The sequence below is a fragment of the Cydia fagiglandana genome, chromosome 7 (genome assembly GCF_963556715.1).
Source record: "Cydia fagiglandana chromosome 7, ilCydFagi1.1, whole genome shotgun sequence".
NCBI lineage: Eukaryota > Metazoa > Arthropoda > Insecta > Lepidoptera > Tortricidae > Cydia > Cydia fagiglandana.
Window position 1 is genome coordinate 16,167,450 of NC_085938.1, and position 17,391 is coordinate 16,184,840.

At 39.5% G+C, this 17,391-nt stretch overlaps 1 protein-coding gene across 1 annotated transcript in view; it reads left to right on the forward strand.

Annotated features, from left to right (window-relative positions):
- LOC134666035 (uncharacterized) overlaps positions 1 to 16,194 on the forward strand; it is a 40,210-nt gene extending 24,016 nt beyond the window's left edge. Inside the window, exons 3-5 of the mRNA XM_063523141.1 lie at positions 10,097 to 10,168; positions 11,073 to 11,186; positions 12,147 to 16,194. Of these exons, the coding sequence (XP_063379211.1) occupies positions 10,097 to 10,168; positions 11,073 to 11,186; positions 12,147 to 12,554 (594 nt within the window). The 3' untranslated portion in view covers positions 12,555 to 16,194. The remainder of the gene's footprint in view (positions 1 to 10,096; positions 10,169 to 11,072; positions 11,187 to 12,146) is intronic.
- The last annotated feature ends 1,197 nt before the right edge of the window (positions 16,195 to 17,391 follow it).

Genomic DNA, 17,391 nt, shown 5'->3' on the forward strand with positions numbered 1-17,391 from the left:
ATTTATTTATTTTATTTAAACTTTATTGCTCAAAAGAAAAACTTAATGTACAAAAGGCGAACTTGATGCCATGAGGCATTCTCTACCAGTCAACCTTAGTGCATTTCGGCAAATAAATATCTTTATTATTTTCTAAAGACTGTATGTACTTATATGAAAGTGTGTGTTAGAATTTAGATGTTTATTATTTATTAATTACAGATAAATAGAAAAATAATTTCAGGTATAATTTAACATACCTACTACATACTGTAATAACATGAATTAACAAATTGATGCTTTATATTACTTAAGATGATGAAATGATAGAATAAGTGTGCACTTAACTGCATTTCGGGTTGCCATACGTCGGGATTTGTCCGGACATGTCAGAATTTTTGACCCTTTGTCCGGATTGCGGCCGGACTTGGCAAGTGTCCGGATTTATGGGAATGACCTTATAAAAATATATTTATTTGATATATTAATTACAAAGTTTACACATGCCTCCAAATCTCTGTTACAAGAAATGTCCTAATTTTTAGAGTGATGTCAGGATTTTTATCAGGACATTTAATTGTTCCATATGGCAACCCTGTCTGCATTTAACTATTTCTACGTGAAGGAAGTCACGTTAAAAGTCTAACGTTGCGCCAACCCGACTAAAGCAAGCCACTGACGAGCCTTCCAAATGGATGCCGTTACAATGGATTCATCCAAATGGACGGCATCCTAATATTAAACATTGTACGTTTTTGACATTCACGGACCGATTTTGGATTGCAGCCACGCAATTTGGACTGTTGGAAGGCTCGTCAGTGGCCACCTTAATATGTACACATTGATGCGCTATTATCGATATCGTTTGTTATCATAACACAATAGATGATTAAATTACAACTATCACCACCTGACCGTCTAGCATGAGTTGCGGTGTCGCGCGACTCCATACACGACTTCAAGTATGCAATCACGCGCGAGAAGGCGAGAATGTAACTCATGCTAGACCGCCAAGTATTGGCCGAGTTTTTAAGACTGCATCGAGCTAAATCAGCGAAAAAGGCAGTCACCGTTTAGTCGCTAGCGTTCACATCTCTTGATAAAAAAAAATTACAATAAATGTCATTATTATCCCAAAGAGTGTGTTAACAACGAATCACCCTTGAAAATCTGAAATCTTTTACAATATAATAAATACACTTATGCAAAGTTGTACCTAAAATAGATATAGAAGATATATATTCTTCTGTCTTAGAAGAGATATCAGGTAGTCTAAGAAAAATGTTCTGCTATGCGATATTCGCGTCCGATATCTAGTAACTTCATACAAAAAGGTTTACCTTTATGTCAGAGCGGTAAACGCGTTCACAAATATCCGAACAAAGCTTCTATTTATTTATATCCACCCAAGGCCAAAAGTATGGAAACAAGCTTTGATAGAAAAGTTTGATTTTATATTATTCATTGACGATTTGAAAACTTTTTTTTTTCTTTTCGATAATATTTTAGGATATATTGATATGTAGCGGGAATTTTTAATATTTTGGGGTTGCCCAAGGCAAATTTTAGGATACAAATATAAAAGATAGATACATGAGCCATTAAAGAAAACAACATTGTTTCCATACTTTTGGCCTTGGGTGTACCTACTCGTATTCTCAAAAACCGGGCAAGTGCGAGTCGGACTCGCGCACGAAGGGTTCCGTACCACAATGCAAAAAAAAACAAAAAGCAAAAAAAAAAAACGGTCACCCATCCAAGTACTGACCACTCCCGACGTTGCTTAACTTTGGTCAAAAATCACGTTTGTTGTATGGGAGCCCCATTTAAATCTTTATTTTATTCTGTTTTTAGTATTTGTTGTTATAGCGGCAACAGAAATACATCATCTGTGAAAATTTCAACTGTCTAGTTATCACGGTTCGTGAGATACAGCCTGGTGACAGACGGACGGAAGGACGGACGGACGGACAGCGAAGTCTTAGTAATAGGGTCCCGTTTTACCCTTTGGGTACGGAACCCTAAATACGCTAAAATGCATATCCTTCTAATGGCGACTGTACGATTTTTTCTCAGACACACCTCTTCTACAATCGTCTGATCGTTTGCCTCCTTATATCATAAAAAAGCAATAGCAGAAAAACACGTGTTTATGATCTGATGTTAGCAGCCGTACAAACAGCAACTCTCCTAACTGTACAACGGTGGACCTTATTACAAAAGGCATAAGGTCCACCGTTGTGCAGTTAACAGTGTGGGCGATGGAAGTAGGGTTTTACGAGTGGAAAGTGAGGCTGGACTCTCGTTGTATGTGTTAGTCTGCCGTATTCGAACTTCAAGATATTCACAAGAGACGACCCATACTAGATGGGTCGTCCATTCTAGATACGTTATAGTTTAGATATCAACTAGTTCTCTTTTGCAGCGCAATTCGGGCCACCAATGTCACTTTTATGTTAGATAGAGTAAGATATCTATTAGATGTGAATTGGATCTCTAAGTCATATCCTGTGGAAATCGTTCAAGAGTATCCCCAGAATCGCGCAAATGTCAAATTTGACAGGTTAGATCTTAAACATATCGTTATCGTATCTTGGTGATGTCTAAAAGATGTCTATTTCAAAATCCGAATCGGGCCCAGTGTCTCTAGTGCCTCGTAAACTGACACCTGCCCTATTCAAGACGTGTTGGTAACCGTGACATGGGTAATCTTTAGGGTTACATACCCAAAGGGTAAAAACGGGACCCTATTCCTAAGACTCCATCGTCCGTCTGCCTGTCTATCTGTCTGTCTGACCGGCCATCTAAACTTTGATATTAAACCCAAGAAATAAGCCAAGTCATTTTCTGGTGTTACCGATTTAAATGATCGTAACCATTATGTAATGGCACTACTTTAAATTACGAACTAGTTAAATTAAAAAACACAATTAAACCTTTATAGAGCACGGAATGACTAATACGAAAGCATTGTCTGATTATTGTAAAAACAACAAAGTCATGTGTCACATTACAAATGTCCGCCCGTGCATATAAACATGCATTTAATCTCTTAATCCCGCCAAATACATAAGCGACTTTATTTTTATAACCATAAGGTGGCATATCGCGGAACAGCCGTGCTTGTAACTGATCCAATTGATTTTGTCTACAGCGCGTAGGCCGTAGCATCGTAGCACCCGGCGTAGCGCTACGACAAATTGGACTAACGAAGTTGCGCTTCGCGATCGAACGTACACCGATACGGGAGGCCGAGAGGCCGATTCGACATAGCGAATCGATGTCGATTTTGAATTCAATTTGACATCAGTCGCTCGTGCTCGCATATTGGTGCGAGTGAGATGCCCTGCGGGTAATAAGATATCAATAACAAAAAATAAAAACTCGAATTCCGCTCCAGGGCGCGCGTAATATGAGTTGCTGGCATCGTATTTCTATTAAATTAAATGAGCAAAGCTTTTGACATATGAAACGAATAATTTTATACATACTTACTTACATTACTTACATATTGTGTTTTTATATTTGGTATTGTATATTTATCCTATCGGGTTTTTATAACTTTTTCTATTATCTGTAGCGGATTTGTTAATTACTTATTTGCAGTTATAAGGATTTTAGCAATTCCAATAGTACTTGAAAAAAACTTTAACTACGCTACAGCCTCTACAGCGTGTAATTTTGATACGACCACGATCGAATATTCTAAAGCAGGCTACTGACGAGCCTTCCAAATGGATGCCGTTACAATGGATTCATCCAAATGGACGGCATCCTAATATTAAACATTGTACGTTTTTGACATTCACGGACCGATTTTGGATTGCAGCCACGCTATTTGGACTCTTGGAAGGGTCGTCAGTGGCCACCTTAAGGGTAGTTATTATATGCCCAATTTCAATTAACTGACATATGTTTTACTAAAAATTCACGACATTTTATTTTTTCTTATAAAGTGATTTAGCACACAATAATAATAAGATAAAATAAAATATCTTTATTTCAGAATATTAAAAAATTCCATATTGTTAGTATCATTTTAATCCTTTATTCATCATTTTTCTTAGGCTAGGTTTTTATAATATGTATATAAAAGTAAAATACAAAAACACATAAAAAACAACAAAAAATAAGTATAAACACATTATAAAAAACCTAACCTAGGGTGCCGCCAGCAGCGGGGCAGGGCCCAAGCTGCCGGTGGTCAGGGCCGCAGAGAGAGGAACCGGCGGACTATCCGCGCCGTGTCCAAGATCACCGCCTTCTGCATCTGACCCTTGATCCAACCACCTAGCGAGAGTCTCTCAAGATGTCGGTCGAGACTCTTCGCTATTAGACCGTTCACTGAAACGACTATCGGGACAATGATCGTCGAATCAACATCCCACATAGCGGTTATCTCGTGAGCCAAGTCTAGGTACTTACTGGACTTGTCCTTCTCGGCTTTCACGAGATTCTCATCATGGGGGATGGTGATGTCAACGAGCACGGCCCGACGTTGCGATCGATCTATTATCACGATGTCAGGCTTATTGGCTACAATAGTCCTGTCAGTGATGATAGATCGATCCCAATAGAGCGTGGCACGACCATTCTCGAGAACAGGCGCAGGTAAGTACTTGTAGTACGGTACTTCGCGGTCCACAAGGCCGTATAGAAGAGCAAGTTGCTGGTGAATAATCCTGGCTACGAGATTATGTCTGTGCAAGTACTCACCGTTAGCAAGATGAGAACAACCGGAAATGATATGCCTGAGTGATTCTCCGGGACGGCGGCATGCCCGACAAATGTCGACCGTACCGTCCTTCAGGATATATTTCCGATAGTTGTTCGTCATCATCACTTCGTCCGCAATTGCACAGGCAAAACCCTCGGTTTCTCCGAAGAGGTCCCCGAATCGTAACCAGTTCACCGACGCGAGCAGGTCCACATCGGGTCCCGTGAGGGCCTTGTAGAACCGCCCGTGTAGCACCTTACTCTCCCATGCCGCCTTGCGATCCGCAGTACTTAGTACCACAGGTTTGCGCCAGTTCTCGTTTGCCAAGGAGAGCGGCGTGAGGTTCCTGTCTACTGCCACCACATCACGATGCATCCCACACTCGTTGTTAAGGAAATAATTCCTGAGATTGTACACCTCGCGGTTGTGGAGATCCTTGGCGTTTAGGAAGCCTCGGCCTCCACACTTCCGTGGGATGTACAATCTCATAACCGACGAGCGTGGGTGTAGCATGCGATGTGTGGTGAGCAGTATCATTATCATTAGTATCATTACAGCTACATGTTAGTAAGTTCCTACATTAAAATTAATCATTATCATTATACAATGTAGTTATCATTAATTACTTTGTTTTTATCCAAAACGTCGCACTTACTATAGGCGCACCAATAAAAGTCTGCAGCGGATTTGATAGTCCACGCAATGTAAGTGTTATTTATACGTCATAATTTCATACAAGTTTGACGTTTAAAATAACACTTGCATTGCGTGGGCTATCAAAATCGCTGCAGACTTACTGTACTTTTTACTGTCTAACTCTAACGCGACATCGCAACTGTCAAAATACCGCACCTACCGCAATAGGCACCTTCTGGGCGAGCTCGCTCCATCGTAGGCCACGTCTACGCCTCGGCTAGTCTGTGGCCATGAGTAAGCCCATTCATAATAAAAAAAAAAAAATAACCGATAACTATAGTAAGTACGCAAACATTACCGCTCGAAAAAAAATAGCACTCTGTTAGTTAAGGTGTAATAGGTTCAGCCAGTAGAGGTTTTGAAAAACCGCAGTGCTATTTTAGATTATTATAAGCGGCGCTATGTGACGTAAGTGCCAGCCGCCATAAGGTACCTTTTTCCGTGGAACGTCACATATGGTTGCCAAAAATACGTCGGCCCGATCCGAACATTACGATACGTGAATTAATAGATCTACAAACGATATGGATTAGATATGTCAGTGTGAAATGTGACGTTTCTTCAAATAAAAACGTCATGACACTGACATATCTAATCCATATCGTTTCTTGATCTATAATTTGACGTATCTTAAAGTTCAAATCGGGCAGAATAGCAATTTAAAAGGCTTTTTTTTCTCGTAAGTAATTTCAACGATTGGAAACCTGATTTCGTGATTTTTGCTCGATAGAAAAAATCTGTCTCAGTATTAGTCATTATGTTTAGTGCATTCTGTTGAGGCCTCTCTTTACTCTATCTCATCTCATCATACCCTCGTGAGAAAGACCCAAGCTAACTTTTCCGCTTTTGAATTTGGAACTTTGTTTCATTTCTATAAGAGTTCATAATTTGAATTTAATTTGTACCTGTAAAAGTACACGGGGACTTACGAGGATACACATGTAACTATGATTTCAACATATATAATCACTAATATACTTAATCTAATTGTACAAAAAACTCGATCTCCTCTTGAATAAACTGTTTGCTGTGCCCTACAGGGTGTCATGTTGTACACAATTCTATGTAATAGGTTAAGATACAATGTGATATGCAATAATAAAGATTATGAGTATGAGTATGAGTATGAGTAATATGATCCGCTATAACATATGTGACGTTCCACGAGTAAAGGTACCTTATGACGGTCGGCACTTACGTCGCATAGCGCCGCATTAGTATTGGAGCGTCTTTAACCCTTTAACTGCCAGAGTCTGATATATAAGACGTTACATATCCAGCTCATTTCGCCACAGTCTGATAAATAAGACAAAGATCTGATTTGGTTTTTACAGCACATTTATAACTCCCGTAACTATGCCAACCTGACTCTGCGTGGTACAATTACTGTCGATGGCGACACGAGCACGCTCGATCAAAAATTGCTGGTGGTTAAAAGGTTAATAATAGCCTAAGCGCCATAAGGTGCCTTTACCAATGGAACGTCACATATAGAGTGGAGTCAATATGTTTAGCGTGCTGGGATGAGGGAAAGGTCGCGACCCGCCGGATCGATGTCCGTCACGCCGGCCGTGCACTGCGGGTGCAGCGCCTCATCCTATATAACGGCTCCTCTACACGATGGGCCAGCGCCGGCCACTCCAAGGGACGTATTTATGCGTTAGAGGGAGCAAGTGATATTGCTATCTCATTCTACCGCATGGCTGCGTCCCTTGGACTGGCCGGCGCTGCCCATCGTGTAGAGGAGACATAATAACCACGATACATCTCCAAAGCCAGGAGGCGGACTTTGAAATCTCTGAACAGATAGACGAAAGAGCTGAGCGCTTCTTCATACAAACTTGGGACTGCGTTTTTATGAACATTTTCCTCTCTGGTTATTAACATATAGAAAATATGTTTGTACAATTTGATGTAAATATTGTGCAAAGTTAGCTTAGATGGACTACAATATAGGCACAGACGTCATAAAAATTAATTAATTTGGTACATCTAGCGATTTAAATTACATTAACAGTTTACTGTATAGTGAAAATGCAAAAATAGAATAAAAGACACTCGTTAGAAGCGTTGGGATATGAGTATCTACAACCAACAGCCCTATGTTATGAGAATACTACTTATACTAAGGGGTCGTGAACCCCCCCCCCAGTCTTCACACAAAAAGGGGGAAATTTTCCATCCCCTAAACTAGGTCCGAATCCTTTCTAAAATGTAAAAAGTGATATGAAAAAATTGTATTTAGGTAAAATATTATGTACCTACATTTGAGATTATGCTAAGATCCTCCTTTTATGACCGAAAGTTGGAGTTACCCACGTAAATTTTACTTATTTAAGCAAAGATTTAACCGACCTATTAATGTACCTAAATTAAAATAAATGTCATATATTAAGAAATATGACATAATTTAATTTGTTCTAATACTTCTAACAGTAATCTATATCCTAACAAAACAAAATATTTCACCGCTTAGCGATATCGATTAAAATTACTTCAAAATCTCTCTACCTGTCTGTTAGATACTTCGGATGCCCAGATAATTTACATCGTGTTCCTTCCGTAGGAAAATGAATGGAAAGCCCTGTCGGGTGAGGGCGCGCGTACTCGAGCCTGAATCGATACGAGGCACCGCCAGTGCGCTATCGGCGTATGGGGCAGACACGTCCTGTGTTAGCGGGAAAATACAACTAAGTAAGGCTGATTTAGACGGCGCGCGAACTCGCATACGACTTTAGTTACATTGCGGACTGTTGGTTACGTCCAATTCAACCGACCAATCTAAACCCGCAATGCTATGAAACGGGCATGCGAGTTCTCGCATCGTCTAAATCAGCCCTTACCGAGTTGCACCAAAGCATCTGTCACCGTTAAAGCATTTGCAAAATTTTATTCTATGGCAAGTTTTATAGTTCGCTGCTGGATGACGTTGATCAGTGGTTAGTGCAACTGGCCCTTATTCTGCAACTTAACATTCAATACCAACGATACACTTTTAAATAAAATTGTGTCGCTGAACTTCAAACTCGGGTAAATCCATTCGGCCCTCTCAGCAAATATCTGCCCTATTACCTTTTCTTAATACCAAAATCGCATAATTTGACAGATGGATTTACCCGAGTTTGAAGTTAAGCGACTCAATTGTATGTCCAAGTCGCACAAGTGATACTGAACTGAACGCTATCGAGCCATGAATTATTTTGGACGTAATTTTGATACAGCAAATGTTACGGGAAATTTGCCGATAAGGGTCATTATAAGATGTGAAACATGACATGTTCGTATAGCGTTGAACTTTCGAATTATTCTTATAAAGAATGTACTGAGAACGATTGATTTAAGCTAGCTAGCTTTTCGGTGAAGGAAAACATCGTGAGGAAACCTGCATACACCAGCAAAGAAATTCAAGAGGTGTATGTGAAGTACTATCGCCTAACACTCTCGAGTCTGAAAAGTGGGACGTACTGAAATATTATAATCATATTATTGATTTAAAACGCGATTATAAACGGATTTATATCTATGGATGAAGTGAACACTCTTAAATTTACTCAATATTTCTCTATTGTACCTACACAATAAGTACCACAGAATAAATAGTCTCTAACAAAACGCGTCTGTTACGTTCAGCACAGACATGGCCGCTAGGTGGCCACAGCGCCACGCGCGGCATGGCAAACCCCAAAATTGGGGCCGAACGGATGTACTTTTAGCTACCCGTAGCAAAGCGACGAAATCGCGGAGTGAGACACGCCTGACAATACCTACATAGTAATATTAGTAATGTATAATATAATGTGTCTAATGACATTCAAACCTGTAATGTTTTAGGTATTCTAATAAATACGTCTGTGAAACGAAGCAGAAACATTTCTATACTCTTTTAAAACAAGTACTTGTAAAGTATTTTTTACCCTGAGAACTTCATTTTCAGCGAACGTCTTTCTTTAACGATTTGTTCGAAACTTTGTTTTCACAAATCATTTTCCGAGCTTCCATACCTTTTGAGAAACTTTCCAAGCGGCCGCTTGGTTTAATTTTGTTCACCTTTTCATTGTTAACATTACAAATTGTAATGTTGTAATTTACAATTTCTTTGTGGTTTTGAAATGTCTTTTAAGAGAGATTGGTTTTATGTTGCCTACTACCTAGTAGGCAAAATGAGTCCGTACTTTAATTCTAGAAAGGTATCGAAATGAAATGCTTTTATGGTAGAGTACCTATCATGCTACTCGTATCAAGCCGGAATGACTACTTAAGTATGTCAAGATAAGAAAACATTGAAATCTTTACATGACTGATGAAGCAAGGATAGTTACTAATAATTTTAAAACTGAAAAGAGACTTTATAGCGTGCGCTTATTTTTAATACTTGGCCTGACGTTTTGATCGTGATGTTACGTTCGTGGTCACAGGCAGACAAGCGCACAAGTGAATAATCAAGATGAAGTGCGGGTAGTTCGCAAACCCGCGCAGCTAAAAGATGTTGATACTCGTACAATTGAAGGGATGTTTACAAAAACAACATAACTGACTACACTGGTTGACACCTGAAACGATTAACAATGTTCTTAAAAAAGTGTCAACCGCTCTAAGCAGTTATGTTGTTTTTGTAAACATCCCTTCAATTCCTCGCCAGTCCCTCGCAATAAACTCCCGTAAATCAACATAAAAATACTAATGTTTATTTTTTCTATTTTTCAGCCTCCACTAGAACATGGGCTGAACAATCGCGGCTCTTCCTACTGTGAACCGCAAATGTGGTCACATTATCAGGTAAATTCTAAGCAGACATTTTTAAACAGAATCGACCTTGTTATTAACTAAATTCTTATTACTTTTTAATTTGAGTAGGTAAGTACAAACTTATTGAGCAAGGTTGCTTTCTGCGGCGGTATCAGCATGGTCGCATTTCGATATATCACTTGTTATGTCATCCGTCACTTTCGCACTTAGGTACATACTTGTTAGAATATGAAAGGCATGATGACAGACGATAAGAGACCGACCATCTTAGCCCTACTGGCTTTCGAAGTACTTGATGATGATGATGATGATGTCCGAGCAGACGTATCCGTCGACGGCGACACCCGGACAAATCAGTAGGCCTAGCCAAGGTTACAATCGCTATCGCTTCGACAACGAAAAGCTTTATGTCTCTCTATCACTCTTCCATATTAGTGCGACAGTGACAGTTGCGTTTCGATCGCTACGGAGCGTGAGCGATTGGCATCTTGGCTACGCGGCCTGTATCAGGTATTCAGTAAAGCCTGACGTGCATGGGCTCGAACGTGACTTGCGAAACCAAACTCACGCGAAACAAAACTTGTTTTAAACAAAACTCGAAGTACTTAACAGTAACGGCTCGGCCACGACATCGAGCGACTTGCGACGGCGGGAGCGATAACCATAGGTTGGAGCGAAAGGTCCGATCGCTGTGTCACGCTCCAACCTATGGTTGTCGCTCCCGCCGTCGCAAGTCGCTCGATGTCGTGGCCGAGCCGTAAGTACGTGTGACTTTTCGAAAGAGGAGCGCCTGTAATCTTAGAGAAAGAGCTTTAAAGACATCAATATATTCCCCTAATATCTCTCATGATTGAATCGCTTGGCTTTAATTTAATGTTTAAAGTTTAAATAAATATGCGTCATAAATAATAAGTTTTTGTTGGTGCATTTACAGATGGGAGCGATGAGTGGCGGCTGGAGTGGTAGCGGGCCGGGCGGCGCGTGGGCAGAGCGAGGCACGTGCGCCCGCGACCTTCCACGCTATCCGCCTGACTGCTGGCCGCTTAAGGTACAGTTGCTATACATATTATATGTCTGTGGCCCGTAGAACCGATGGCCATTGGGTCGGAAACGATCTCGAGTGGCGACCAAGTACCGGAAGGCGCAGCGTGGGCAGACCCCCCACAAGGTGGACTGATGACCGTAAAGGTCGCGGGAGTCCGCTGGATGCGGGTGGCGCAAGACCGGTCATTGTGGCACTCTTTGGGGGAGGCCTATGTCCAGCAGTGGACGTCTTCTGGCTGATATGATGATGATGATGTCTGTAGTTCATGGTGTGTTCATAGATGTGAGGGATCAGTACCATCCTAAAGAGCTGTGTATATGTCCTCAATCTACCTACCCACCTAACTGTCGGCCGCGATAAGGTACTAATATACAGGCATCAGTAAATATAAGTGATCTGTGGTGGATGGAAAGGACCATCCTCAGAAGACGCACGTACGTTCTAGACTTTCCGCGCTACCTACTGGCCTGACTGCCGAACGCACAAAATAGCGTTGATATGTCTATAGTCGATTGTATATTAGCACGGCAAATGGTAGCGGTGGGTTGTGCTTAGTGGGACTATTAGTAAAGATGAAAAGGGTGCGTGCCGCGTTAGAAACTACCTGCAGATCAAGCTTAACCATTAGGTACGCGCGCATGCGTGTATAACTTATAATAAGAACTCCTGTCAATATATTTAAAAATATTTTATTTGTTATCAAATGCGAAGTATGCCTTACCTTTTTTTGCCGCTACCGAGGTGGAAAAACGCCACAGGGTCCATTAAGTCATGTCAGTCAAGGAAAGGACTGCGTTTTGTGTGCGATCGATGTGGCAAGAAATGCCGCGCTGCTATAGGACTTTATAGCCATCAACGGCGATGCGGGACCCCATAAACACACAAGCGCCGCAACAAATATCTACTACAGATGATGTGGCCAATGATGTACGGTTATTTATCGACTGATTTATTCAATTTCAGGGACCTCAGCTGCATCTCCAAAATCAAATGTGCGCTTCCGAAGGGCGATCGACGCCTTACCCAGTGTATGAAGACTCTCCGTACAGCGGTCAGAATGGGCGCAAGCAGAGTCCTGTGCCGCGGTCCGGCCCGGCCGCGGAGCGCGCGCGCGAGCGCCTCTCCGCCGAGCCCAGGCGGTCGCCTCCGCGCGAGCCTAGGCCGCCTGTAGTGCCTCTACCCGCTTTCCAGCAGGCCTTCGGCTCCACAGAAATAGGGAAGTTTGCGGAGGCATTCAGCCGCACGGAGGTCGCGCTTGAGGACGCCTCGGAGAGCTTTAGCTACGAGTCCTTCCCCGAGTGGGACGCGCCCGAGCCGCAGTGGTCCTCCCAACCTGCTGCGCGAGAGGTCAAATGTGAAGACACCTTTTGAGCTGACTTCGCTCTAGTGCTAATTTTCGGCGTAAGCCGACTAGTTAATTAGACAATTTTTAGTTCCACCACCTTGTTGCCAAAATGATTAGAGATGGAGTTCGATATCTTAGAACTTTAGGATGTGATACCAAATTTACAAACGTGTACGAATAATGAATCGGTCGGTAAAATTGTGGTGTGTCGTTTAATTTATATGAAGTAGCATAATGTTATTGTTCCCTTTGACTAGTTTTAGACTCACCTTAATGAGATAAACAAAGTAACTTACTGGTAAAGGGATGTAGGGATTAAGGTACTGCAATGCATAGTAGAACAAATAAATCATGACTAAATGTGCCTTTATTCGGAGAGCCCGGCCCTAGCGCGCCCCCGCCCCCCGCCCGCAGCGCGCCGGCGTGGATGACGTCATACAATAGCAATTATTGGGACCAACGTTTAGACAAATATACCTACACCACCCAGTCGCATACACGACCGATGCTTACATGCACTCTTCAGCAACGTTGTTCTTTACGTAGCAGGAACATTACAACAGTTAGGTTAGACAATGATCAATGATACAACCCTATAGGACTACATACAGGAAACAAAAGACGACGAAACAATTATAAGACATTCAACACACAACTTATTTTGATATGCCGTAGAAAATGATCTTGAAACTGTGTCGTCAAAAAAACGTTTTCAAATATACGTTCTGGGCAAATCGAATGGAGGGGGGCTAGGGAGATGCCGCGCGATACTATAATAAACATTCGAAATTATTCAGGAAAAATATAAACAAGTCATGTATGTACGTAGGTGTATATTTAGGTAGTTAAATTTGATAAAATTTTTGAAGAGATTACACACTTATGAATAAAACGGCTTTTTAATTAAACGATTAGGGGTCCAACAACTTTCATGTAAAGTCTGTAATCATTGTGCTAATTTCTTTAAAATCATATGTGACGAGTCCCACGTTGACTTGCCACAAATTATTTCTGTTACAGAAATGGACTTTTAGTCAGACCGAAATTTTATTGGGAATGATACCAATAATTAATTAGTTATTGAGTATGTTTAACTCTCTGTGATATATTAATTTTGTTGTGTTACTCCTAAATTGTACGTGTTTACTGTTCAATTGTATTTGTAGTTCCTCTATTATTTGGTACGGATTTGTTAGTTAATTCGCACATTTAATTGAAACGTTAGTAAACTTTTGAAGAAAGTTTTGTAACAGTATTATGATTAAGTCGTTACTTCGTTACTTAAAATTTCTGAAGTTGTTGATTTCCAAGTAGGTATGTGCCACCTGTTGGATTGATTGATCTTGTTCTTTGTAAACTCTTTAACCGCTACCGAATCGTGGTTTTTCGCCTTTAATTTTCATCATTCCTAAGTTTAGTTATGTTATGAAAATTTCACAACGAATGAAAATTCGGCGTTTTCATAAACCAATAATATCAGAGGGTTTTACAAGTAAAAAGTGTAGGTTTAAATTGCAATGGAATCCCATTCAAAAGGCAGTAGAAAGTAAAGCCAGGCACCGCCGGCAACCATCTTCTTCCAGCGGTCTTCGTGTAATAGTTAAACAAATCTTCGTGTACCAGTATTTTTGATCTCTTTCGACAAAAAACAGCAAAATTAATGGAGTGCCTTACCTATTTAAATATGATATGAAATTAGGATGGATGAATTTTATTCTAGCATAATTTGATGAAACACCATAATATAATAGCATAATAAAACTTCCTTGAAACCGAGTAGGTATTTCTTTAAATAGTAGATAATATATTGTAATGAATTTAATAAAAGTTATTTAATAATTATACATGTAATTAATAACATAAATATGTACTAAAATAATTATGGTGTGCACTATTATTTGAAAGAAAATATATTTACGAAATCAATTTGTTATTTTGTAGAAACGTAAGTAGGTCTCTACTAATTTTTGTTTGCGTCTTTAATGCTAATAGCCTATACCTTCCATTTATTTCCACTGTCTTAAGAACCGTCTAATTAAATATAAGCATTGATTGTAGTATGTCTAACTAAATTGCATGTGAGAAAATCTGTAAGAAACCTTCATTATTGCACTTTAGAAAATCTACGAGGCTTGTCTTTTATATTTTCATATAATTCACAATAGAACAAATAGCAAGACAAATTACATACTTTCGTGTAACCAAGTTGGCAGCTTGGCGCTAGGACAAATACTTCCATTTTGGAATCCAAAATGGCGGCCATGCACTATGTCATAAAAGTCGTCATGGATGTCAAGAGTTAGACCAAGAGAAGTCTGCAACGATAAAGATAGCATACGCAGTGCAAGTGTTATTTATACATACGTCACAATTTCATAGAAGTTGACGTTTAAAATAACACTTGCAACGCGTGTGCTATCAAAATCGTTGCAGACTTTTCTTGGTCTAACTATGACCATCAAGGGACAAGTTTTTAAGCATTTAGCTGCGTAAGGTATTACGTTCGATTGATTTGCCTCAACACTTTAAATGTCAAGTATTTTTAGTGAACGCTTGATAAAATATTGATGCAATTCTGGTAGAAAAAATGCTCCTGTTATTTTGAACTCTTTATTAATAAAGTTTATTAAATCTAAATGTAGCCTGTGCCACATGATGTGTATATACAATATACATTTCTCTAGATAGTCCTATTGTTATATGTTTATATTAGGAAGGTCATTTTTACTATAGCGAATGTAAAGAACTTATTGAAATTAGGTGTTCCACAATAGAGCTTCCTGATTGATAACTCCATGATTTGTCTACCATCAAAGTTAGTTGTGTGTTGTTCCCAAATTGTATTGTAATAAAATGTATCTTTATTATAAAACTACGATACTTGCCGAAGCTGATTATTGAGCATATCTAAAAAAGTTATTTTATCTTTATCACGTTTTTATGTTTTCGTAATTAAAAAGAACCTCAATACACGCACTAAAATTTTAATGAAAAAAATTGGCAACAAAAAGTAATACCTAATAGTTTTAAGAAAGTATTATTTTTGTCCAAAGTTACTTTAGATAATATATGCTCTAATGTGGTCATATCATTGACAAAAGGGATTTTTTCGGAATAGCTTCAGTTTGTGGTTACCATTTTTTTTGTAATATTCCAAATAAATTCTTAACAAATATATTTAAAAAAAATCTACTTTGACCTGAAATCAGATGTAAACAATATTATGACGATAGATCAATTTTGCTCAAACTTGAAACTACTTAAATAAATTCTTACATGAATTAAAAAAATATAATCTTAAGGCTTATTCTTATTGTAATAACAGGGTGCCGATTTTTTAAATTCGATCGCTCGATTTCGTCACTCGAAAATCGGTGAGAAACAGCGAAATGCTAATTTTTGAAATACGAGCGATAGAAATTTGGAATCTAGTGATATTGACCACTCGTTTTCAACTCTATTTGTAGAATTTAAATGACTAGTAGTGGAAATATTATTTAACGATATACACGTTTCGAGCGGTCGAATTTCAAAAATCGGCCCCCAGGTTATGAATTTGATCCGGATTTGTTATGGATATAATCTGTCAGTGTCAAAAGTGATATTTCTGGTTATTAACATCAGAATGAGCCTCCTTATCGTTTGACTAAATTAAAGGCCTGTGTACTGCGGCTGCGTGTGCGTGACGTGCACGTGCGCGTGCGTAGTTGTAGTATTTAGATCCTTACGAGAGACGGCACACCGCTTGCGTGACGTGTGCGTGTGCGGCTCCAACATTTTAGCGCACGCGCACGTGCACGTCACGCACACGCAAGCCGGTGTGCACAGGCCTTAAGGTTTAGGCAGAAGTCATATTTTGGGTTTGATTTGACAACAACTGTAATGCGGACTAAATATGGGACTAATTCTCCATAATTGGTCGACACAAATTTGTCGTTTAGCATGTTATTAGACCTGTTCAGGTCCAGTTCAGATTGGTCTTATCGAGCGTAAGTTTATGAATATATCAATGCCTCTGCTCAGAAATTGGGCACGCATTATAACAAAATTAACGTAATTCTAAATTTAGTGCTTTGAACTTAGAGCCTTCTTCAAATAAAACGCTGATTCAGACAAAATATGTAATGTAAACACCAAAAAAAATCTATATATTCTCTGGAACACAAAATTCAAATTGTTTTATTTAGGTGTATTAGGAAAGCCTATTTCCTTCATGGCATGATTTATAAATGAGTAGGTATCATCATCAGAGTCCATCAAAAGATCGGTGTATATGTACAATCTCAGCGATCACGTAAGACAATCTCTATTTTTGTTTATTAATTAAATATTTGGCCAACAAAAATCTAAAATTTTTGTCACAGTGAAGTACTGAAAAAGGTTTTTGTAAGCTAGTTATAATTATCACGTACCTTGTAAATACTTATTATATTTTAAATGTTTCACTCATATCATTCTAGAGAAACAGATTTATTAGAGAATTGTAAGGTTTTAAATTCATGACACTGATATGTTTGATTTATGAAAGTGGATTTACTATTTAATAAACATATTGTACCTACATGATACATTGCTTTTTTATTTGTTCTTTTTTTTATATACCACATCGGTGGCAAACAAGCATACGGCCCGCCTGATGGTAAGCAGTCACCGTAGCCTATGGACGCCTGCAACTCCAGAGATATTACATGCGCGTTGCCGACCTTTTAAAAACCTGTACACTCCTTTTTTGAAGAACCCCATACTGTAGACCCTCGGGAAAACCTCGGGAGGGAGCTCATTCCACAGCCGGAGCGTCGGCGGGAGGAAATTCCTCTTAAATCGCACAGTACGCGACCATTTAGGTTCTAGGGTGTGAGGATG